Source organism: Xenopus laevis, chromosome 4L, assembly GCF_017654675.1.
Source record: "Xenopus laevis strain J_2021 chromosome 4L, Xenopus_laevis_v10.1, whole genome shotgun sequence".
Classification (NCBI taxonomy): Eukaryota; Metazoa; Chordata; class Amphibia; order Anura; family Pipidae; genus Xenopus; species Xenopus laevis.
Window position 1 is genome coordinate 41524784 of NC_054377.1, and position 27103 is coordinate 41551886.

General features: G+C 39.1%; 1 protein-coding gene across 1 annotated transcript; it reads left to right on the forward strand.

The window, feature by feature from the left end:
• The first annotated feature begins 1741 nt into the window (after nt 1–1741).
• On the forward strand, nt 1742–22799 carry LOC108714011 (C-factor). The gene is made up of 6 exons (XM_018257828.2): nt 1742–1998; nt 8027–8078; nt 9074–9261; nt 11044–11187; nt 12838–12948; nt 22657–22799. The coding sequence occupies exons 1-6, from the start codon at nt 1852–1854 to the stop codon at nt 22768–22770; spliced, it is 756 nt and encodes a 251-aa protein (XP_018113317.1). The 5' UTR covers nt 1742–1851; the 3' UTR covers nt 22771–22799.
• The last annotated feature ends 4304 nt before the right edge of the window (nt 22800–27103 follow it).

Here is a 27103-nt window from a genome sequence, read left to right on the forward strand (position 1 = left end):
AACCTGAAGTCGGAAGTCGGCATAGGAACGCAGGGAGAGCAGGAGAAGAGCTCAACCTGCACCCACCGCCACCCGCGAGGAGTAGTGCGAGGTCAACCCGCACCCGCCCGACCCGCGGGTATCGGGTCGGCCCGCACATCACTAACACACACCCCTCCATACTTTCACATAAATTATATATACCTATACTAACTATAGAGTTTAGTATCACAATAGTCTTTGATATTCTGTCTGTCCAAAAAATCATCCAAGCCATTCTTAAAGGCATTAACTGAATCAGCCATCACAACATCACCCGGCAGTGCATTCCACAACCTCACTGTCCTGACTGTGAAGAACCCCGTACGTTGCTTCAAATGAAAGTTCTTTTCTTCTAGTCTGAAGGGGTGGACTCTGGTACGGTGATCCACTTTATGGGTAAAAAGGTCCCCTACTATTTGTCTATAAAGTCCTTGTAAAGTGCAATCATGTCCCCTCGCAAGCGCCTTTTTTCCAGAGAAAACAACCCCAACCTTGTCTACCCTCATAATTTAAGTCTTCCATCCCTCTAACCAGTTGCACATCTCTGCACTCTGTCCAGCTCATTTATATCCCTCTTAAGGACTGGAGTCCATAACTGCACTGCATACTCCAGATGAGGCCTTACCAGGGACCTATAAAGAGGCATAATTAATGATCAGATTTTAGTTGATAGGACAGGTTCGAAGATTTTTGTCAGCTAACAATATTATCTCTGTATTTATTGCTGATTTGATAATATCAGTGGGTGACTGTCGCTACCATTTGTCAGACATAATTTTCGTAGCGATTGCTGTCGGTCAATTAATGGCCAGAATATCATCGGATTTGTTATTTTTACTACTATATTCAATCTGAATAGTTAGTTGTCGATCATTATATAGAAATGAACGATCTTTTGTCATACAAAGAATAGATTAAATATCTGTGCTCAGCGCTGGGGTGCACATGACAGCACTGTCATTACCGCCTGCACCAATACTCCATATCTTGCATATCTGATTGACGCACGAGTTAGAGGACGAAAGGTAGAATGCCTACGTGCTTCTTTCTTTCTGTCCCTCATGAATACAATACTGCTGAACACAGCCAGCATTGTATTTAAAGGCCAAGCTTCATTCTGGATCGCAAGGGCCAGTGTCTCTGGGTGCTATCAGCAGGAAAGGCTGATATGGAATATGTAGAAACATATGGCAGATTACACCTGTTTTTTTGCATTTTGCATCCTGCCCCTACAACGGTAAATGGCCCATCCTGTTTTCATAGGACACAAATCTAAGGCCTATCTTTACTTCTTTATTTGCCTAATATTTTCAGAAGGTATATATTGCAGTCCTAACTGTAAATCCTGGGCAACACTCCATTCCACTGAGCAGGAAGTAATTGCAGGGCAGTTAGTGGAGTAGTAAATGCCACCACCTGACCCCAACCAAATGTCACAGTTGCTTGATAGAAAATAAACACTGGAGACCCTTAAAATGTGATTTCTGCACTCTACTTTATATCTGTACTTTAGAGTGGAATTACATCAACTTTGTATTGTATCAACGATTGTTTGCTTTGTGGTTTTTTTTTTACAGCCTTCTGCCTCCCCCTATTACTGTTCCCTTTCACTACTGTAACACTGCATTTTTGACTATTCCCTAGATGTTACATCACAAAATGTTATCAGGGAAAGTGTTAATGTTTAGAGAATGTGGAACTTCAAGTTACATGCTTAGCAGCTACTTCCTGGAGTGAACGAGAGTAGTGAAAATAAGTCACAGGCAGAGGCAGTGAGAGATAAGTAACAGAAAGAAGCAGAACCCTGTGGCAGAGACCAACAAAGTTAACATGTCTGAGCTCAATCTCCGCACTGTCTTGGTGACTGGATCAAACCGGGGGATTGGATTTGAATTTGTGCAACAATTTCTTAACAGCCAGAATCCTCCTCATAAGATATTTGCCACATGCCGGGACCCAAGTGCTCAGCAGAGTCAGGTAAACAAAATCAGGTCACTTGACTGTAGGGTGGCCATTTTTCTAAATCTCTTAAAAGAAGGACACAGACACTGAAGTTACCCTTAACCACTTAAATGAGAACTAAAGCCTAACTAAAGTAGCTAGAAATGTACATTATGTTTTTGGCTTCTGTGCCAGCCAAAGGCAACCACAGCGCTTTAGCAGGGAAGATCTATATCTCCAATGATGCCCTAGTAGCTCCCAATCTTCTTTCTGCTGATTCACTGCACATGCTCTGTGCTGCTGTCACTTACTGAGCTTAGGGACCAACTCACAATTTATAGTACACATAAAATATTTATGTCACAATATAAGACTGATTAGTAATTAATACAGATAATTACGATATGGCATCACAGAAAACAGTGAACTAGCATTATAATTTAATAATCAGCCCTGTAGAATCAGCTTATATTACAGCCAAATCTAATTTTCTGCTTGATAATTTGTGATGACCCTTAAGCTTACCTTCTCAACAGCTGCTCAGAGCCCACTGAGCATGTGAGTATTGCAGACACTTTCCAAGATGGTGACCTCCTTTATTTTAAGTTTGAAGTCCTGGATCATTGCTGCTATTGAGAAGCTGAAACTTTAGGCTGGTGCAATAAGTTATAGTATATAGAATATGAACTTTTTAGCCATATTCATTTTTAGTTTTCCTTTAACCAAACATGTTTTATGACGAATTTAAATTTATAAAAAGATTGCAGAAAATATACTTAGAATAATTTATTTGTCAAATATCATACTGTGTTTCCAATGGCAACTACATAAAATTGTAATAAAAATAGGTTAATGGTTTATTGTGGCCTTCAGTTCACACTTGACAAAGGGCGCCGCCCGAAACATGTTGTGTATCTCTACCCCCAATAAAGAAATTATTGCAGTCCAGTTGCTGCCTTGGATTTGTCCCACACCTTCATATTTTCTTCAGTTCCTGCTGTTTTAGTATAAGGAAGGTAATTTATATAATTCTTTATAGACAGGCCTCAAAAATTAACGTGGCACAGGATGGCGGTCATAGTTCTCAAAAACAGGACTGTACTGCCTAAAGCAGTACAACTGGCAATCCTACTTGACTGGTTTAGCAGAGATTCCAATACTGAATAAAATGCATTCCATAGCCACCTATTCTGCACAGAGCCTCATGAGCTAAAGTGCCCTTGGCTTACCATGCAGTTGTTTTCTCTCAATAGCAAACTAGATTTTGCTGCATTTACATGGGTTTGACAAATGGTATCTGCTCCTAAGTACTGACCTTTAGTAACTTTTGTCTAATCAAATTAGCAAAGTGTTATGTTTTGGGTAGCCGAGGATGAGTATAACTGTGCTTTATTAGCAGAGTCATGTAGCCATTGCACAACAGTAAGCTTTCACTTTTAAGCTTCCAGGAAGTATGCATAGTATAAGTATGAGCACAGTGACATCTACAGGCCATTTGCATGAACACCACACCACACAAAGGCTATGTATTTTAGTTGTTTTGTTTTCTTTTTTAGAATTTACCTGGTTGCCAAGGTGACATATAATATGACATGCTCCTTTAATATACAGCATATCAGTATATAAGTGGCCATTATAAAAAGGGTGACATTTCATTTAATGGGATACTGTCATGGGAAAAAATTTTTTCAAAATGAATCAGTTAATAGTGCTGCTCCAGCAGAATTCTGCACTGAAATCCATTTCTCAAAGGAGCAAACAGATTTTTTTATATTCAATTTTGAAATCTGACATGGGGCTAGACATATTGTCAATTTCCCAGCTGCCTCCAGTCATGTGACTTGTGCTCTGATAAACTATAATCACTCTTTACAGCTGTTCTGCAAGTTAGAGTGAGATCACCCCCTTCCCTTTCCCCCCAGCAGCCAAACAAAAGAACAATGGGAAGGTAACCAGATAGCAGCTCCCTAACACAAGGGAAGCAAACAAGTGGTGCTATAATTTAGAATTAGCAGTGTTTGTCATAATTCAGTAATAACAACCGAATGATTTAAAGGGGTTGTTCACCTTGTAGCCTGATGTAGTGTAGTGATTTACTAAAATCCGAATTTTTATCATATTTTATAAAAAAAACAACGACCAAACTCCCATTCCCGATTTTAGCTTGTTTATTAATAAAAAAAACTCAGTTTAATTGAATCTAGGAAAAACTTGATAAAAACAAGCAAAAAATCTTTCGAGCTTCCTCACGAATTGCTCAAATTTTTTTGACTTTTTTCTCCAAATTTTAAAATTTTTTGTCCAAAAGCCCCCCAAAAAGTCGGTGTTGTTTTAGAATAGATTACTATGTTTTACATCACAATACAAGTTAATATAAAGAAAGCATCTTCTTTAAATTAGATTTTAAGTTACCAGTAATCATTTATAAAATAAGTTTACACTGTTTACACTGCAAATAATTCCCTCTACCACTCTACCATATAAAATGTTCCTGAACCAACAAGTTTTTTTTAGTTGTAATATTGATGTGTAGGCAGCCATCTCAGGTCATTTTGCCTGATCCTGTGCTTTCAGAAAGAGCCAGTGCTGCACTATGCAATTTCTTTCTGACAAGCTATTGTTTCTCCTACTCAATGTAACTAAAGGAATCGCAGTGGGACCTGAATTCTTATATCTACCTGGGAGCTATTATCTTGTGTTAGGGAGCTGCTGCCTGGTTACCTTCCCATTGTTAGGCTGCTGGAAGGGAAAGGGAGAGGGGGATATCACTCCAACTTGTAGCAGAGTGACTGAAGTTTATCAGAGCTTAAGTCACATGACTGGGGGCACCTGGGAAACTGACAATATGTCCGTTCCCCATGTCAGCCCCATTTCAGATTTCAAAATTAAATATAAAAAAACAGTTTGCTCTTTTGAAAAATGGATTTCAGTGCAGAAGTCTGCTGGAGCAACACTATTAACTGATGTGTCTTGAAAAAACATGTTTTCACATGACAGTATCCCTTTAAACATGTCTGAACTTGTGTAAGTGATGCCCTAGGAACTGTTTCAGATGGTGCATGCAGCTGTGATTTCTATTAGTAATCCTGCACATCACAATGGATTATTACCCGTCCATTCAGTGGACATATACTGCATGAGGCCATTTAACGTTTGGTTAAACTGACAATTGCACCAGTGGGTTCTGCTGCAAAAAAAATAGATAGTGCTGAAGTGTATGAGATACATACAGGAAATTATCACAAATAATAGGCCACATCAGTTCTATTCAGTTTTAGGTGCTAAACCATGAGATTCAGTTTTGTCAAGGTGAACTACACCTAACCCAAATATTGTTCATTTAAGGGAGTCCTAACTTTTACTCCTGCTCCAGTTCAACTTTTTGTCTTGTTTGTTTTTCCCTGCCTTACTCCCATGTTGTACTATTCCAGCCATACTTCATCTTCTATTACTACAGCCATGTGGTCTCCTTCTAAAGGGAACGTGGCTGCAGTCATGCTACAAGGTGTCACAAGGAGCACCCAATATACAGTAAGCGCTAGGAAAAGTAGAGTGGAGCAAGGCAAGTCAATAAAACAAATCTTTCCTTAAACTGAATGACTGTAGTTTTTATAACTGCTCAATGGATGATGTTAAAGTCGGCAGTGGACAATTTATAGGTGCCAGTGAAGGATTTTAAAAGATACAGGTATGAGGAAACAAAAGAGAATAGATATGAAAAAGGAAGTGAACTACGACAAACTAAAAGGGTGCAAAAAGAAGGTGTTACAAAAAGCGCAATGAAGTTAAAAATAAAATATATATAAATATAAACTGTATGTTAGAGGCATATCTTGTGTAAGTGATCAGATGAGGAACGTCCGTATTGTGACATTATCAAACAATCATAGTTACATAGTTAAATTGGGTTGAAAAAAGACAAAGTCCATCAAGTTCAACCCCTCCAAATGAAAACCCAGCATCCATACACACACCCCTCCCTACTTTTAATTAAATTCTATATACCTATATTAACTATAGAGCTTAGTATCACAATAGCCTTTGATATTATGTCTGTCCAAAAAATCATCCAAGCCATTCTTAAAGGCATTAACGGAATCAGCCATCACCCGGCAGTGCATTCCACAACCTCACTGTCCTGACTGTGAAGAACCCCCTACGTTGCTTCAAATGAAAGTTCTTTTCTTCTAGTCTAAAGGGGTGGCCTCTGGTACGGTGATCCCCTGCTATTTGTCTATAATGTCCTCTAATGTACTTGTAAAGTGCAATCATGTCCAGTAACGGAACTTGGTGGGGGCGGACCCTGGTGCGGGCCGTGCAGCCGGGCCCGCCCCCACCCTCGTCTGCGTGATTTTTCTCTGCGGCTGCAGCCGACTCCAGCCGGCTGCAGCGCGTGATCTTCCGGGGGGGCCCTGGGGGGGTGCAGGCCCTGGCCCAGTTGCACCCCCTGCTCCCCCAGTAGTTACGCCCCTGATCATGTCCCCTCGCAAGCGCCTTTTTTCCAGAGAAAACAACCCCAACCTTGAAAGTCTACCCTTATAATTTAAGTCTTCCATCCCTCTAACCAATTTAGTTGCACGTCTCTGCACTCTCTCCAGCTCATGTATATCCCTCTTAAGGACTGGAGTCCAAAACTGCACTGCATACTCCAGATGAGGCCTTACCAGGGACCTATAAAGAGGCATAATTATGCTTTCATCCCTTGCGTTAATGCCCTTTTTTATGCAAGACAGAACTTTATTTGCTTTAGTAGCCACAGAATGGCACTGCCCAGAATTAGACAACGTGTTATCTACAAAGACCCCTAGATTCTTCTCATTTAAGGAAACTCCCAACACACTGCCATTTAGTGTATAACTTGCATTTATATTATTTTCGCCAAAGTGCATAACCTTGCATTTATCAACATTGAACCTCATTTTCCAGTTTGCTACCCAGTTTTCCAATTTAGACAAATCACTCTGCAAAGTGGCAGCATCCTGCATGGAACCTTTAGACAGCAGTCTAATTTGTTTTAATGAGAAATTTAAATGAACATTGATAAATAGGTAGATAATAAAAAAACAAGGGGTTCAGTGCATAGTGAGGTAGGAAAATGTACAGGGAAAAGACACACAGACACTCATTTATTATCACTGGGAAAATTTGTCCATGGGCAGTAACCCATGGCATCCAATCAGTGACTGACAATAAAAGCAAATATTTGATTGGTTTCTATGGGCTACTGCCCTGGAGCAAATTTCCCCAGTGTTTATAAATGAGCCCCACAGAGAGGGATAAATAATGGGGTGGACAGGTAGTTGAATGTATACTGTGCACAGAGATGGCAAGCCGAGAGAGTTAATGCTTTAATTAGCTATGCAGGCCCGGATTTGTGGAGAGGCCACCAAGGCCCGGGCCTAGGGTGGCAGGATTTAAGAGGGCGGCATGCTGCCCAACCACACCCACATTGGTTCAGAAACACTGGGTATGTGCAGGAGTTACGAGAGTTTTTTTAAATTTCCCGTGCACCAGTCCCCATTGCTTATGTCACACTGATGAAAATTTGAGCGAAGAAAAGGGTGGGGAAGGGTTTGACAAATTACAGGGGGCGTAGGGGCCCCCAATATTTAAATCCGGCCCTGTAGCTATGTATATGAGAGGTGTGAATATAATATTAGACTAAACAATTGGTGTGTGACATGATCAAAGTGGAGCTTACTCTTAATATAATGATTTAGAGATATAATGCCCAGTCTATTAGCTTGAGATAAACCATTTTTCTCATTTGTGGGGTATAGAACAAGCAGAGTGGGAATAAGAAGTGTTCCCTCTTTTTCTATTGATTTTTCTTAAAATAGATAATGAACATTTATTTAGAATTCTTTTTGCCATTCTCTATGGACTAATTATTGCAATATTTTTTATTGAAACAGTGCTAATGAAAAGTGGGTAAAAACTGCACTAACTTGATGTATCCCAATGATCACCATAAATAAATACTAGCACATATATTAATGAAATTACCAAATACATACCAGATATCTGTATATAATTAAACATTTTACTTGGTGTTATTTTACAGGAGTTAAGGAAGCTGTCTGAAAATCATCCAAATGTTGTAGTAATTCAGCTAGGTAAGTTGACAATACATTAGTTTGTCTTGCTTAGGACTTGGGCATTTATATTTTCTCTTTTTCATACTACAAGCACCAATCACAAGCTTACACACACTCATGTGCAACACAATCATGGATATTTGAGTTCAAGAAAAAAAATACACGATAATTGCAAAAAAGTGGGCCAGAAAAGAATCTCGTGTTTTTCTCTGTGATGGAATTTATTTATTCTAGAGTACTAGCCTGTTTAAGAAAAGGCTGAATAGTCACAGTTGCATTTAATCATGGAAAAAAATTTCACACAGACAAAAATCACATTGTTCCATTTATTTTCAATCAGACTGAAAATCTCAACCGTTTTAATAAAATATGGAAAAAGTACTCAAAGTTGCATGGTATTAATTTCTATTTTATTTAAAATTTTTATAGAAATTATCTATACAGTAAGTATATGTGTGACTGGTTGTTATTTTTTACTGGCCCAATAGATTTGCAGAGTTACATTATGGGTTATGTTTTAAAAATTATGCACCAGGTCTACTAACCTCTAGCAATCAATCATCACATAGCAATTAAGGTGGCCATAGACACACAGATCGGATCGTACGAATTGAGGATTCTTCTTTTCGGATCGTGTGTGGCGTGTGCCGACATCTTTCGCCCGGCGGAGATCGGTCGTTTGGTCGATCGGCCAGGTTTGATTTTGACCCGACCGATCCCGCCGGAGCTCATGGCACATCGTAATCTGATCGTTCGGCCATACGGCCGAACAATCAGATTACCCCCGATATAGCCATGCCTGTTAATGGCATATCGGGGAAAGATCCGCTCGTTTGGCAACATCGCCAAACGAGCGGATCTTTGCATCTATGGCCACCTTTAGTGGTACCCTGTTTGAAAGCAATCATGTGGGTTAATTGACCTAATGCAAATGGCTTTTATTACACTCTCCCAGTATAAAGACATAACATATTTGTATTAAACTCACAACTGATTATCTCTCTACTTTCCAGATACTACCAACCCTGCAAGTGTTAATGCATCTGTTAAAGAAGTAGAGAAGCATCTAAATGGACAAGGCCTGGACCTGCTGATCAATAATGCTGGGATTATGAATCCAAACTCACTGGAGACCCAGACTTCGGAAGACATGATGAATGTCTACAACGTCAATGTAGTTGGCCCTATGCTAATGACTCAGGTTAGAGCTAAGAAGAAAAATACCTTAAAAATAACTTTTAGTATGATGTAATGACTTCCTTTCTGAGACAATTTCCAATTGGTTTTCATTTTTTATTTGTGGTTTTTGAATTATTTTGCTTTTGCAGCAGCTCTGCAGTTTAAAATTTTAGCAGCTTGCTAGGTTCAAATTACCCTAGCAACCAGGTAGTGTTTTGAATGAGAAAAGTGGAATATGAAAAGGATTGGCCTGAATAGAAAGATAAGTAATGAAAAGTAACAATAAAATTGTAGCCCAACAGAGCAATAGTTTATTGGCTGATGATGTCGGTGACCCCCATCTGAACGCTGGAATAGTCAGAAGAGGAAACCAATTAATGAAAAACCTATAAAAAATGAAGACAAACTTCAGCGTTGCTAATAATTGGCTATTCTATAACATATTTAAAGTTAACCACCCAACCTAAAGGCATGCATATACAAATATTTGATTGCTTTATGTTCTGGTGCCACGATGAGCTGACTGTGTAATACCCAAAATGGCAATTGGACTAGTCCCTGGATCAACTATCTCTCATAACCCTGTATTCCTTCACTTGCTAAAAAGCCATCCAACCCCTTTTTAAAGCTATCTAATGTATCAGCCAGTACAACTGATTCAGGGAGACAATTCCACATCTTCACAGCTCTCACTGTAAAAAACCCCTTCCAAATATTTAGGCAGAACCTCTTTTCTTCTAATCGGAATTAGAGAATTAGAGAGATTATTATATGACCCCCTTATATATTTATACATAGTTATACTATCACCCCTTAAGTGCCTCTTCTCCAGCGTGAACTTGACCAGTCTTTCCTCATAGCTAAAATTTTCTATACATTTTACCAGCTTAGTTGCCCTTCTCTGTATCCTCTATAATACAATAATGTCCTGTTTGAACACTGGAGACCAAAACTGTTTGGCATATTCTAGATGGGGCCTTACCAGAGCTCTATACAGTGGAAGAACATACCATTAACAACCACCCTCTGTACCCAATTCTGTAGCCAGTTTCCTATCCATGTGAAACAGTCATTTGTGGGGTACGGTATCAAACTCTTTGGCAAAATCCAAATAGATCACATCTACTTCCCCCCCCCTCACTGTCCAGCATCTTGCTTTCCTCATCATAAAAAGCAATCAAATTTGTCTGACATGACCTATCCTTCATAAAGCTATGATGATTGCTGCTTATAATGCCATTCATTAGGACACAGTTTTGAATGTGATCCCTTAACAAGCCTTACATAATTTTTCCACCACAGATGTCAAACTTACTGGCCTATAATTGCCAGACTGACATAGTAATCCCTTTTTAAATATTGGAATGACATCAGCTTTTCTCCAATCCATAGGTACCATACTAGAAAATCAAAAATAGGGGCTGTTGAAAAACTAAAACTAAGCTCTCTTAGAACACAGGGGTGTATGCCATCTGGCCTGGTGCCTTGTTTACATTAATTTTTAATAAAGCTTTATGAATCATATCCTGAGTCAACCACTGACTAGGGTACAGGGTGCTAAAGAGCAGTTCTGAATGCCAGTGGCACTGTATTCATTAGGGGAGCTCAAACTATAATTATTGAGGTGAATGCAAAGACCTATGTTCATTGAGCAGTGGGGTAGAGTGCAAAAAAAATGGTAGTTTGCACCATTTTTTGACCTTATAGACCTGCATAATTTTATTTTTCCTATCAGAATATATTTATTTGTGCAAACCTGATTTTTACTATAATGTGTTTTAATGCTTCTTCTTCTTGTTTTTAGGCATACCATCAGTTGCTAAAACGATCTGGAGTGGAAAGCTCAGGAAAATCAGCTATTGTTCATATTTCAACTCTGCTTGGCTCCCTAGAAGAGCTTCCCCATCTGTTTTCAGCATTTCCAGTTATCTCCTATCGCTGCAGCAAGGTATGACAGATAAATGACAGTATATCACAAGCACAACACCTGTAATTTCCTATATAGGGTACATTATCCATTATATAACATTTGCACCTATGGGTGATAAATTTATATTTACATTATACATTCATATATTAGTCTGTGATTTTTAATTTCAATTAAATGTTGAATTCTAGATGTAATTGTACAGAGTTGCATGAAATATTTGATTCTAGATGCCAGGGCATATCAGTTACAAATACATTGAACCTGTATCTTTGGGTTTGATTTAATGTTGAGTTTCTTAACAAAAGATTTGTCCGAATACCGAACCAAATCCTAGCACTAATTTGCATATTCACATTTGAGAAAAATAGGACATTTGGGGTGACAAGACTGTCTTGCACAAACCATACAGTGAACTGCACCTCATGCCAGAATTTTTTTTTATCTAGTGCAAGGTGCAGAGTGTAGCCAGACCCTGGCCATAAGTGCTTTGTGAATGAGAACTAAGGGGTACAAGCATGTGCATACCATAGTGCTTTTGCACTTTTGTCCAGGGTCTTAATAAATGTCCCCTGCGATGACCCAGACCAAGTCTGTTGCCCAGCCTTGCTTACATACACTAAGAGCAGCATGGGCAGGCAGTTCAGGGTAAATGATCATAGCTAATTCCCCTTGCTGCTGCTGGTTTAAAGACATAACAATATCACAGAGCTATTTCTCTTTTTATTAATCTGCAAGATGGGCATGACTATGAAAGATTGTTTTAATTTGTTAATAAATGTTAAAGATTTATAAAAATATGAGGGTTTAGATCTTCTTTTAGCTTTTTTATTCAGTATCGTTTGAAACTTCTGCAATCTGGTTGCTAGGGTCCAAATTACCCTAGCAACCAAGCTCTGATTTGAAAAAGAGACTGGAATATAAATAGTAGAGGCCTAAATATAAAGATAAGTAATAAAAAGTAGCAATAACAATAAATTTGTAGCCTTACAGAGCACTTGTTTTTTAGATGGGGTCAGTGACCCCCATTTAAAAGCTGTAAAGAGTCATAAGAAGAAGGCAAATATTTCAAAAACTATAAAAAATATATCATGAAGGCTAATTGTAAAGTTGCTTAGAATTAGCCATTCTATAACATACTTAGGGGGTTATTTATCAAGGTCCGAATTTATCCAATATCGGCTGCTACAAACTCCGATCTAACCGCTTGGGTTTTTAATGCTTATTTTCCCTTGCGGGAAAAGCTCAGATTTTCACGATTTTTTTGTGAAATTTCCCCGAAATCTCAGAATTTTTCTGAGTTTTCACCATTTTCAACCCCAGACACAACCATAAATCAATGGGACTGTTCCCATTGACTTTTATGCAAACTCCACAGGTTTCATATGCCGTGTTTTTATATTCGGCCTTTTTAGCCCTCGGGGTTTAATAAATTCTGAAAAAAGTTCGATTTTATAAAAAAAAATCAATCGGGTATTTGGAGCTTAGTAAATAACCCCTTAAAACTGTTGCTATGCACCTGGAAAACTAGCAGGCTGCAACAGAACCTTTTTTGGACTGGTTTAAACTTCTTGTAACAAACTTGTTTAGTTTAATGTCAGTTGTAATGGTCATAATACGAATTTACTGTACTGTGCTTAATGGACCATATATTGGTGCTCTGATATACAGGCTGCTCTGAACATGCTCTCAAGGTGTCACATGGAAGGTTACAGGCAGGATGGAATTATTTCGATTGCTATACATCCAGGCTGGGTGAAAACTGACATGGGGGGTGAAGAGGTAAGAAAAATACTAAAGAAAAAGAAATAAAACAAGACATCAATATAATAATTTTTATGCTTACATATCTTCATTGTCTGTTTAGATTCAGTAAATCAATATTGCTTAGCTATGAGCTCCTTACTGCTGTATAATTGCCTATCCCCTGAGGGAGCTTTTTGAAAATTGGAAAATTCTTCATGATTTTTCATGTTTCATTTGCTTTTTTACTCAGTAATTATGTGTACCATTATTTTCTTAAACATCTAAATGTGTGAGAAAATGTTTTCACTTTGTGCAAGGTTTCCTGTAGACTTTAAAGGGATACTGTCATTGGAAAAAAAAATTTTTTCAAAATGAATTAGTTAATAGCGCTGCTCCAGCAGAATTCTGCACTGAAATCCATTTCTCAAAAGAGCAAACAGATTTTTTTATATTCAATTTTGAAATCTGACATGGGGCTAGACATTTTGGCAATTTCCCAGCTGCCCTGGTCATGTGACTTGTGCCTGCACGTTAGGAGAGAAATGCTTTGTGGCAGGCTGCTGTTTTTCCTTCTCAATGTAACTGAATGTGTCTCAGTGGGACATGGGTTTTTACTATTGAGTGCTGTTCTTAGATCTTAGGCAGCTGTTATCTTGTGTTAGGGAGCTGTTATCTGGTTACCTTCCCATTGTTCTTTTGTTTGGCTAATGGGGGGGATGGGAGGGGCCGATATCACTCCAACTTGCAGTACAGCAGTAAAGAGTGATTGAAGTTTATCAGAGCACAAGTCACATGACTTGGGGCAGCAGGGAAATTGACAAAATGTCTAGCCCCATGTCAAATTTCAAAATTGAATATAAAAAATCTGTTTGCTCTTTTGAGAAATGGATTTCAGTGCATAATTCTGCTGGAGCAGCACTTTTAACTGATTCATTTTGAAATTTTTTTTTTTTCCCATGACAGTATCCCTTTAATGATAAAGCAACTCCAAGCGCTTTTTTTGACAGCTCTTGGAGTAATAGAATGAATTCCATTTATATAATGATATGCTCATTCTTAATCACCCAAATTACGTAGTAAAAAATGCAGTTGGGAAGACATAATTTTCTTTAATGAGATTGAAATACATTTTTATCTTTACATTTGTTCAGCTCCCAGCTATGAAGTTTTGCTGTTTTTTTAAATAGATGTTAGATATTAGAAGATGGAATATACCCTATTTCCAAGTAGGTTTAGCATTTATTTACCATATATATATATATATATATATATATATATATATATATAAAAAATACTTGCCGTCACTGCACTCACCACTCATTTGCGTCAAGGCTGGGTGCTAACCAAAAAATTATAAAGTCCAGTAGATGAAAGCACTCACAGCTCCATTGTAAAGTTAAAGTTTAAAAGGTTTCTTTATTGAACCCACATCAGATCAACGCGTTTCAACCCCCACAGGGCCGTCATCAGGATAGTGCAACCAAGTGAAACACCCATTTTAACTAGTGATAATCCAATCAGTGATGTGTGATCGTGATTACATCATCATTTATCTATTTAACCCATGGCATACCAACTTTAGCACCAGTAAATCCATATTTTAAATCTCAATCATTATTTAGTCAGATTCATTTCTGTTATTAAAAGACACAATTCATCATATTTTCATATATTCATCACAATTCACCCATATAAATACGAACCTATTAAATACAACAATACAGATAATAAATTAACTAGAAATATGATAGACTGGGAATTAATATCTCGAGAGTGATTAAATACAATTAAAAGTGATTAAAAAATGATTAAAAAAATGTGAAAACCATTTCATTATAAGATGAAATGCATAAGAGAACCCAATCCCACTGATGGTCTCTAAGTTAAAACCCAAGTACCATCCGTGAGATAGTCCTATAAGATACACTGTGTATAATCCCTACTGTGCAATGTTGAGAAAGTGCCATGTGCCCACATCGAAACATAATATAATATATCATATGGCATCATCTGGAAACCCAGATGATTCGCCGTAAAAATTCACACAATTACATTAAAAAGTCTTCTCGACTCAATAGTCCTTAATTTCAAACATTTAGGGGAGATCATTTTCAATTTACGGAGATTCTGGAATACATGGCAATATCCAAGAATTATAGTTACTATAGCGGATATAGATTACAGTCGATTATTAATATTTTCACCCTTACTAGGGCCAACAGTATCAGTGGTGTAGGAGGCATTACAGCCATCTTATAGGAAGCATGATAGAGATTGCATCTCATTTAACCCCTTAGGGGAAATAGTGTCCAAGGTTCCGATCCATCTGGCTTCCTTCTGTAGTAGGATCTTACCCCTATCACCCCCTCTTCTGGGGGGTGGAACACAGTCAATTAACATTGCTCGCAATGAGGGGAGTGAGTGATTATTGGTCAAAAAATGCCTAGCAAGAGGGGTGTCAGCTTTCCCACTACTCAAAGCCATGCGGATCACTGATCGATGATTGTTCATCCTTATCCGAAAGGATGTAACACATTTGCCAATGTAGTATAGGCCACACGGGCACATAATACAGTATACTACATATTCAGAAAGGCATGTCAAATTATGACGTATCGGAATTCTCTTACCGGTGTGGGGGTGAGGGAAGGTCCCCCCTGTCAGTAGGCACCCACAGGTTTTACACCCACCACAGCGGTAGCACCCAAGTTTACCCGCCTTAAGCCAGGTTTCACTTTTCTCCTCCCGCTGATCCGTCTCCATTAATATGTTTTTCAGAGATCGTCCCCGCCTGTAAGCACATATAGGAGGAGACATATCCGTAAATGGTAGATTTGTATCCAATTGCAATATTGGCCAATGTTTTCTCATCACTGAATTCACCTGTTTGCTCACAGGCATAAAATTAGTCACAAAAACCATTTTGTCATCCCTTTTCACATTAGTCACCTCACCCACTTGTCCAACTCCAGCATTTTTGCATGCTCTCTCGAGTTCTCCATTGAGGAAGTCCCATTCATATCCCCTTGTAAGGAATCTATCTCTCATTTCCAAGGCTTGTGTTCTAGCTGTGTCCCCATTTGTGTTAACCCTATAAACTCTTAGGAACTGGGTGTACGGGATTGATTTCAGCACTGCAGGCGGATGAAAACTCTGAGCGTGTAGCACCGTGTTACGGTCTGTATGCTTGCGAAAAAGTGTAGTCCCCACACCTTTAGGGGTACGGAATAACCTGACATCCAAGAAATCAACCATGTCACTGTGACAGTTAGCTGTAAATCTGACCGGGGTCGACAACTGGTTCAAATGGGTTACAAAGCCCTGGGCGCTACTGAGGTCCCCTCGCCAAATAATCAGAATATCATCGATGAATCTCCGATATAAAAGGAGATATTGACTGAAATTGGGATAAATATACTGGTGCTCAAAAGAGTCCATATATAGATTGGCATAAGAGGGGGCCACATTAGAGCCCATGGCGGTCCCTGTCTTCTGTAGATAAAATGTCTGTTCGAATCGAAAATAATTACACTTTAAGACCAACTCTAATAGAGTACATAAGAAATCGATTGGTGGATTCCCACTGTGTGTAGCCTCTAGTGCTCTCCTACATGCCAGCACGCCCTCCTCAGTAGGAATAATTGTATATAAACTACAGACATCTATTGTCATAAAAGTAGTGTCTTCTGGCAATGTGTCAATTTGTTTCAATGTTTCCAATAATGCTGCCGTATCTGCCACATAAGAATTCATGCCAGTACATAAGGGCTGCAAATGACTATCTAGAAAGCATGCAACATTGGAAAACAGAGATTCCCTTGCTGATATGATCGGTCGGCCGGGTGGAAAGGTGGAGTCCTTATGTATTTTCGGTAACGTATAGATTATAGGACATTTCGGATATTTATTCATCATATATTCGCCACAATTTCCACTAATCCACCCGGCCGAAACCGCCATCTGCAGATGAACATCCAGCATAGCTTTGAACCTATTAGTGGGGTCTCCAGACAATCTCTCATATACATTACCATCAGACAATTGTTGTAACAATTCCTCCCTATAATAGGATTTATCTAATAGTACCACTGCACCTCCCTTGTCCGCAGGGCGTATTATCAGCTCACTATCATTTCGCAGTGAAATAATGCCATCCCTCTCATGTTTGGTCAAATTGGAAAAATACTTATTGGTTCCTTTAAGTATCTCCGAGTTCTCCCTCTCCACCTTTCCACCCGGCCGACCGATCATATCAGCAAGGGAATCTCTGTTTTCCAATGTTGCATGCTTTCTAGATAGTCATTTGCAGCCCTTATGTACTGGCATGAATTCTTATGTGGCAGATACGGCAGCATTATTGGAAACATTGAAACAAATTGACACATTGCCAGAAGACACTACTTTTATGACAATAGATGTCTGTAGTTTATATACAATTATTCCTACTGAGGAGGGCGTGCTGGCATGTAGGAGAGCACTAGAGGCTACACACAGTGGGAATCCACCAATCGATTTCTTATGTACTCTATTAGAGTTGGTCTTAAAGTGTAATTATTTTCGATTCGAACAGACATTTTATCTACAGAAGACAGGGACCGCCATGGGCTCTAATGTGGCCCCCTCTTATGCCAATCTATATATGGACTCTTTTGAGCACCAGTATATTTATCCCAATTTCAGTCAATATCTCCTTTTATATCGGAGATTCATCGATGATATTCTGATTATTTGGCGAGGGGACCTCAGTAGCGCCCAGGGCTTTGTAACCCATTTGAACCAGTTGTCGACCCCGGTCAGATTTACAGCTAACTGTCACAGTGACATGGTTGATTTCTTGGATGTCAGGTTATTCCGTACCCCTAAAGGTGTGGGGACTACACTTTTTCGCAAGCATACAGACCGTAACACGGTGCTACACGCTCAGAGTTTTCATCCGCCTGCAGTGCTGAAATCAATCCTGTACACCCAGTTCCTAAGAGTTTATAGGGTTAACACAAATGGGGACACAGCTAGAACACAAGCCTTGGAAATGAGAGATAGATTCCTTACAAGGGGATATGAATGGGACTTCCTCAATGGAGAACTCGAGAGAGCATGCAAAAATGCTGGAGTTGGACAAGTGGGTGAGGTGACTAATGTGAAAAGGGATGACAAAATGGTTTTTGTGACTAATTTTATGCCTGTGAGCAAACAGGTGAATTCAGTGATGAGAAAACATTGGCCAATATTGCAATTGGATACAAATCTACCATTTACGGATATGTCTCCTCCTATATGTGCTTACAGGCGGGGACGATCTCTGAAAAACATATTAATGGAGACGGATCTGCGGAAGGAGAAAAGTGAAACCTGGCTTAAGGCGGGTAAACTTGGGTGCTACCGCTGTGGTGGGTGTAAAACCTGTGGGTGCCTACTGACAGGGGGCACCTTCCCTCACCCCCACACCGGTAAGAGAATTCCGATACGTCATAATTTGACATGCCTTTCTGAATATGTAGTATACTGTATTATGTGCCCGTGTGGCCTATACTACATTGGCAAATGTGTTACATCCTTTCGGATAAGGATGAACAATCATCGATCAGTGATCCGCATGGCTTTGAGTAGTGGGAAAGCTGACACCCCTCTTGCTAGGCATTTTTTGACCAATAATCACTCACTCCCCTCATTGCGAGCAATGTTAATTGACTGTGTTCCACCCCCCAGAAGAGGGGGTGATAGGGGTAAGATCCTACTACAGAAGGAAGCCAGATGGATCGGAACCTTGGACACTATTTCCCCTAAGGGGTTAAATGAGATGCAATCTCTATCATGCTTCCTATAAGATGGCTGTAATGCCTCCTACACCACTGATACTGTTGGCCCTAGTAAGGGTGAAAATATTAATAATCGACTGTAATCTATATCCGCTATAGTAACTATAATTCTTGGATATTGCCATGTATTCCAGAATCTCCGTAAATTGAAAATGATCTCCCCTAAATGTTTGAAATTAAGGACTATTGAGTCGAGAAGACTTTTTAATGTAATTGTGTGAATTTTTACGGCGAATCATCTGGGTTTCCAGATGATGCCATATGATATATTATATTATGTTTCGATGTGGGCACATGGCACTTTCTCAACATTGCACAGTAGGGATTATACACAGTGTATCTTATAGGACTATCTCACGGATGGTACTTGGGTTTTAACTTAGAGACCATCAGTGGGATTGGGTTCTCTTATGCATTTCATCTTATAATGAAATGGTTTTCACATTTTTTTAATCATTTTTTAATCACTTTTAATTGTATTTAATCACTCTCGAGATATTAATTCCCAGTCTATCATATTTCTAGTTAATTTATTATCTGTATTGTTGTATTTAATAGGTTCGTATTTATATGGGTATTTATATGATGAATTGCGTCTTTTAATAACAGAAATGAATCTGACTAAATAATGATTGAGATTTAAAATATGGATTTACTGGTGCTAAAGTTGGTATGCCATGGGTTAAATAGATAAATGATGATGTAATCACGATCACACATCACTGATTGGATTATCACTAGTTAAAATGGGTGTTTCACTTGGTTGCACTATCCTGATGACGGCCCTGTGGGGGTTGAAACGCGTTGATCTGATGTGGGTTCAATAAAGAAACCTTTTAAACTTTAACTTTACAATGGAGCTGTGAGTGCTTTCATCTACTGGACTATATATATATATATATATATATATATATATATATATATAAATTGTAGCAGCACACTCCTGGGACTTCTTTTAATAAATACATTTATTTCAGCATGGTACAAAATCAACGTTTCGACTCACATCCTTTGTCCAGATTAAATAACCATTAAAAACACACACCTTTAAATTGTTCGAATCGACCGATTTTACTTCGATGAGACTTAGAAAATGGTTGTAGAAGGTCCCCATAGGCTAACATAGCACTTCGGCAGGTTTAATTGAAGTATTGAAGTCAAAGTTTTTTTAAAGAGACAGTACTACTATTATCGAATATTCGAACTATTTTTACTTCTAATCGAATTCGAAGTAAATTCAAAGACGTAGTATCCTATTCGATGGTCAAAGTCTCCAAAAAATTACTTAGAATTTAGAATTCCCTCAAATTCACTTTGACCCTTGATAAATATGCCCCTTAACAAGCATGTTATCACAAGAGTAAGTTCAGTAGCCTTAATTTCATCTTACATTGCGAAAGCAGTTAAAATAACACTGCTCATTCAACCCATTTGGGGCCAAAGTTCCCAGTTTCTTTATCCAATAGGTTTCCCCTTGTAATAACAATCGGGACCAATCTCCACATCTCCAAGGTGGTTCTGGCACATGATCGATACCTATATAGTTAAATGTTGGTAACCTATGTCCCTTTTCAAAGTAATAATTAGCAAAAGGCTTAAGTGACCCTTGGTCTCTGAAAGCCGTACTAGTTGCAAATCTATGTCAATCCATACGTTATCTGAGGGTAAGATCTGTTTACCTATATATGATAACCCACATGGGCAGGTTATCATATAGATCACGTGTGGTAGTGCGATGTTTAATTTTTATCCTCTTCCTGCTTGTGGATGACTGAACACTTCACCGGAGGCCAAGTAGATTGTGGCCTCTGGTAGAATATTACCATATCTGTTAGCACCAGCATATCACACAGATGTTTAAACCTCAAATTCAGATTTTAATCCCCTGTATTGTTCACACATGTCATCCCCCCCTGCATTGTTCACATTTCTAACACCTTTATTGTTCACACCCTACTGTTCACACCTGAGACCCAGACTGAAACATTGTTCACACTCATACAAAGTGCTGGAGGTAGGGACCCCTATGGTGTGATTCATGTGCTGGGGGAGCTTTGTTATACACAGGGGACAGTAGCGGGACTACCGGGGGAGCAGTGGGTGCAATTGTACCAGAGCTCGCAGTCTCGGTGCAATTGTACCAGGGCTCGCACCCCCTGTGAGACTGCTGGCAGTTTACGCGAGCAAACAGAACACTGAAAAACCTGCTTCCGGAGGGAGATGGGCGGGCCCAGCTGCACAATCTTCACCCATACACGCCACTCCATAGTTATGTTGCTGAAAGGGGAGGAGGAGGCATATGTATTTAAGGGGAGGAGGAGGCAAATGGATTTAAGGGTATGTCTTAATATGACTTTACATTTTTCACATATGAGTGATAAGTGATATCCTTGCAGTAAGCACCAACCATTTGTTTTTTTTTTGGTGTGTTACCACAATTAATGTGGGAACAAGACACACTGGCACAGCATGGGTGAGTTCAGCAGGTTAAACCTTGCTCGTTTATTGCGGATGCAACGTTTCGGGGCGTGACCCCTTTCTCAAGCATGCTTGAGAAAGGGGTCACGCCCCGAAACGTTGCATCCGCAATAAACGAGCAAGGTTTAACCTGCTGAACTCACCCATGCTGTGCCAGTGTGTCTTGTTCCTACGTTGTTTCTGAGGTTGCCCATTCGCTCTAGCATCGAGCACCTGGGAGTCGCTGAAGTCTGGACGGCCAGGGTGTGCGAGTGTAAGTCTTTCTTTTTACCACAATTAATGTGGACATGGTCTTGTGGTAACATGGGTGTGGTTTAAAAACAGTGAGTAGCTAAAGCTGGCCATAGATGCAAAGATCTATATTTCGATCATGTGTGGAGTGTCCCGACATTTATCTTGCCATGCTGATTGGTCGTTCAATCGACAGGTTTAAAGATTTCTGTTGGCCGACGATCATATCTCTGCATGTATTAGCGATCTGACGATCTTCAGTGGGAGCTGTCACTGTCAGCTTTGTCGGACAAAAACTTTCCTACGATTGCTGTGGGGCAGAACATCGGCTGGTCTGTTCTTTACTGCTTTGTTTGATCTGAATGGTTAGTGGCAGGTCGGGAGATGAGGACGTACGATCATTCGTCCGATATTGCAGGGAAATCTTTGCGTCTATGGCCAGCTTATCACTGGCTTTTATTATTGGCCCTCCACCATGTAGGCCAGAAAAATTCTGGCCCTCCATACCACAGAAGTTGGACAGCACTGAGCTACAGGAATATACTTGTCCTTGTTTGGGGCCCACTAGGAGATTCCAATAGGAAGAAAAGCCTGACATGTATGGTTTCTTAGACAATAAGATGTGGGCTTCTGGGGCATTACAGCTGTAATACTGCAGAAGTCTGCAATAAAGGCATTTTTATTTTAAGAAGATTGAGTGGTGCTGTTCCAATTCAATGTTTGTTACATTTGCCAGTGGAAAGTGGCCACTGGGGAACCTGCACTTTGACACAAGAGAAAAGAAAAGATTTATGAAGTTGTGCTGACTATCTTGCTTCCATAAGAGGTGGGCTGACATAGTTGCAAAGGTAAACATAGCTAAGGCTGCCCATACATGTACCATGTACCGTTGATATTGGTCAATTTGGGGATAAGGTGTGTTTGAATATTTTAATTTCTGATCCACCAAATCTGCTAGTATATGCCGCATCGGCAGATGAGTCTTTCTATCTGAACAATCATAACAATAGAAAGAAGACGCACATATAGTTTAGCCTGTGGGCTACATACCTTGATACATAATTTTGTTGAAATAGAGATACTTTATAACAACACTCAGAAGTTCCTATTTGTTCTTACTTCAGCAGAGCACCCAGAATGTACTCACAAACTTTCTATTTCTCATCTACAAAAATAATGAATAACTGTTTAGGTTTTATCATTTTTCTTTTTGTTACAGGCACCATTAACAAAACAAACCAGTGTTGCTGCAATGATGAAGATAATCTATTCCTTGACTGAACAACACAGTGGCACTTTTGTTGATTGGGAGGGCAAAACAGTTCCTTGGTGACCCCATTAAAGACTAAATTCTGTATAATATGCCAACAGAGTTGTGTATTTCTTGCAGAGATGTTTCAGTATACATAACTGACATAATATTTTAAAGGTATGTTTTAATTATGCTGCTTAAAGAAACATTTTACCTGAAGACAACATTATCTATCCAAAAATGTTTTTGGTCCATGTGAATCCCTTCTTAACAACTGAATGCCCCCCCCCACAAAATCAGAAAACACAGAAAGCCAAATGGGATAAAACTGGCTTATCTGGTAAATGATTTGCCTGGATGGTGCTAAAAGGCCATCTACATATCTTCCCTATTCTACTCATTATATATTCCCTCACTATAGATAGATAGATAGATAGATAGATAGATAGATAGATAGATAGATAGATAGATAGATAGATAGATAGATGATAGATAGATAGATAGATATGCCCCCCCCCATATATATACCCCTGGCCTCTCAATAGATGCTGGTTCTGGTTTCTATATAGTTTGCTCCCTAAAAAAGGGACTAGGGTGTTCTATAATTATATGAATGTTCTCCACCCCTACCCGATGAGGTGGAAAAGCAACATTTATTCTAAGCTTTGCACTCATGTGTGTGCATCTGAAGCCAGCACACACAACTAATTGTGGTGCAAAGAATATTGTGTTAAAATACATAATGATTCACTTATTCTGACTTACCCTCTTCTCTGTGCATGTGGTACTTAAAAAGCACATGCAAGATATTTTTGCACACACATTCAAAGACATGAGGGAACATTGGTTTTGGGAAATGTGTGGCCACTCACTTTCTGTTTTACTTGAAATCAGAGATTTACTATTTACTAAAATCCGGATTTATCTTATATTTTATTTAAAAAAAATGAGACCAAACTTACATGCCTGATTTTAGTTTATTTATTAATAAAAAACCCAGATTTAATTAATTGAAACTCATATTGCTTTTTCCCAATTTGCTCAAATTTTCTGTCTTTTTTTCTGAAATACTCCAAACTTTTTGAGTTTTTGCCCGAAACCCGGAAAAAGTCAGATTTTTAGGCAAAATCCAGAGCAGACCACGAAACCTTCAAATTGGGATAGGTGCCTCTCCCATTGACTTATAGAGGGCCTCAACAGGTCTGAGATGACGATTTTCGTATTCTCGCTTTTTGCAGTATCAGAGTATAATAAATCTCAAATTTTTTGAAAATTGGATTTTAACAAATAACCACCCAGGAGTAGGGGAGAGTACAGAGGAAATGATGTTAGCTATCAGCCACTTGAATGAATTTGAAAGAGTAGTTCATAAGGATGGTGAACCACTCTTATGATGTATTGGCTTCTAACGAAGTGACCTCTATAGTCACGAAACGCGTATAGCCATGCACTCCCCTGCTTAGTTTCATCCATTTTTGATTTTTCATATGTTTTTTTAAATGAACCAATAAACGTGGATTTTTACTCTTATCCTTACCTATATGGTAATCTCTACCCCTACCATTGAGCCAGTGAATGCGCCTTTAATTGAATCGTTTGTCTAATGCCATGTGACCAAAGTGGAACGATCAAACTGGACGGAGGGAGAGAGCTCTCACCTTACCCCGTATGTGGAGTTTGCCTGCGCTTATTTGCTTCTCCGCATATATGATGTATAAACCTAACATAACAAGCTGATGTGGCAGAAACACATTTGTAAAGGACAGTATAACTAATTTACAGCTGGAAGGGCAAAAATGTCCACAATCACCATGTTTCACCCACAATACAATGTTTTGCCCAAAATTTCCAAGTAATTAGCATTTGCTTTAGGAAATCATGTGCAAATTGTGTGTGTTTAGTCTATTTATGTGTGAATGGCTTCACTTATGGAGTGATAATTCACTGCATCAATAACAGCATTAGCGCAAAAGTCAGTTGTATGTGTAGGTGCTAAATGCTAAGGGATCCCTAGAAGTAACATCTCCTTAAGGCAGGTATTAATTGCAGGGCCCTTGCATCTGTGGGTCATGTGCATCTTGTACAAAGTTCATCAAAGTAAGTGGAACAGATGCATTGGTGCTATGTGCAGGATGTATTATATAGGTGCAAATAACTTTGTGACTGGTGTTTGAGAACGCACAAAATATTCCCAGATTAATTGGGTTATTTATCAAAAGTTTTTTTTTTTATACCTGGAATGAAATCATAACTCTTCAATAAAGCAATTTAAATCAAGCAATTCACTTGGATCTGGTGCGGTCCTTCGGGCCAACACTGATCTAGGGGGCAGATGTGTGACCATTATGGTCCTTTTCCCCCTGACTCTAACCCTGGATGGAGGTCATCAGTCCTTTTCCCTGGGGCAGTCATTAGGCCGAAAGGGAGTTAGATAAAGAGACCCCCCCCAGCTTCGCGGTGAAGAGGGTTTTGAAGACCCTTGCCCATGCCTGGCTTAGTGCCGGGGTTAAAGGGGTCTGCCCTAGACCTGAAGACTTCAATACGCTGTGTATCTCTCTTTAGAGATAGGTCCAATGCACCGTTATGCACGTGGGTGGTTTGTCTTGAAGAACTTGCTTTGGCTTCAAAAGTAAAAAACAAACAAACAAGGTACCGTATTCATATTACAGGGAAAAAGGTAATCTTTTTATAAAAAAACATTTTTATTAAAATTTAATCTGTGGGAGATGGCTTTCCCGTATATTCACAGCTTTCTTGATAAAGGGTTTCCAGATAATGGATCCTATACCTGTACATTACAATTTATTACAGTATAACTCAGCCTGTATATTACTATGGTATGAGAATGTATATAATTGTCTATATATTTTTGTTCAAGCTTCTGTATTCTGTATTGATCTCCACAATTAGTCTGTAGTAACCTGCATATTATTGTAAGTCATTACATTGTGATACCAGCATCTGTATAACAACACTACCTTACATATTATAGAAAGAATATTAAATCTCAGTGTGCAGACTCAGTGTTCTAAGTGGAATGGAATTTTGAAAATGACAACAAGGCCCAGGGGTCTGGTACGAATTCATATTCATATTTCTTTACATTATGATTATGTTCTAGGCACACCAGTGAACGTATTTACTTACCTGAAACCCCAGTGAGCACCACAGAGCGCTCCTCTTCAAGCTTCTTCTTTCTTCGTGCGGCTGTGCATGCGCATTACAGTGAAAAAAAAAACTTTAACTAAAAAGTCGGCTTTTTCATTCTACTGCGCGTGTGTCTGCCCCAGGAAATTTGAAGAAAGAAGAAGCCGGAAGAGGATCGCCCCGTGGTGCTCACTTGAAGAATCCAGTGTCAGTGCAGTTTTCTGCTGATATAGGAGTACCGGCCCAGGGTTTCAGGTAAGTAAATAGTTCACTGCCTAACATTTGGTACCCCCAAGTGTTAAACGACTTTCCTTCTCCTTTAAATACAATCTGTTTTAGGTGATCTACAATTAGACAGACCTGCAATATTCAAAAGGTATAGTTTGCCTTAAAAGAGTTCTTGTCTACGCTTTCTTGTAATGTTTTAAAATTGTGCATTTTGTACAAATTCAAATTTTTTGTGCTAACTCAATATTGTAGATCATTTTTTTGTTTTCGAAAATAAGTACCCCATTTTCCACATAAGGATCAAAAATGGTGCAATAAATACAGATAATTTGAGAAATGCTTTTATGTAGGCTGAAACGTTAGTTTCAACAATAAAAGACTTTAATACACCACAAGTCCTGAGCTGTGCTATGGATGTATTGTTTTGTGTGCTGAACTACACCTAGGCCTCCTTCAATGGATTATATATGTCAGCATACAAATATATATATAGATTGAAGAAAAGCTGTTGCACTCTAGGGACTTCTTGCAAATAAAAACATTTTATTTAGATCGACGTTTCGATTCTCACGGGAGTTTTTATCAAGATAACAACACACAGATATAAACGACAAATTTATAACCTCGTAGGAGCACACCCCCCAGACAGGTGCTAGCGACAGGTGTCCAGCATCAAGTCAATTAGTCCAATTTCCAGAACCCACCAGCACACCCTGGCCTCTCCAGCATAAGTTGGCCCGGTGCACAGTCAGAAGGGATCGGCAACCCCAATTGTAGTCAGCGTAATAAAAGAAAAACTGGCACTCAGAGCTCGATGTATGCGGTAACGTTTCGGGGGCAGGCCCCTTCGTCAGACCAAGTCCAAGTCAAGTCTATTAGTCCCATATTCCTTGTGTAGATATAGTCAAACATTGCCACCTAAAGGTGAAACATAGAGCCCAAAGTGAATGGATACAAGAATAGAAAAATATCACATTAAAAACAATTATTAACGTTCATCTAAAAAAGACACAAATGAACAATATTAATTTAGACCCCT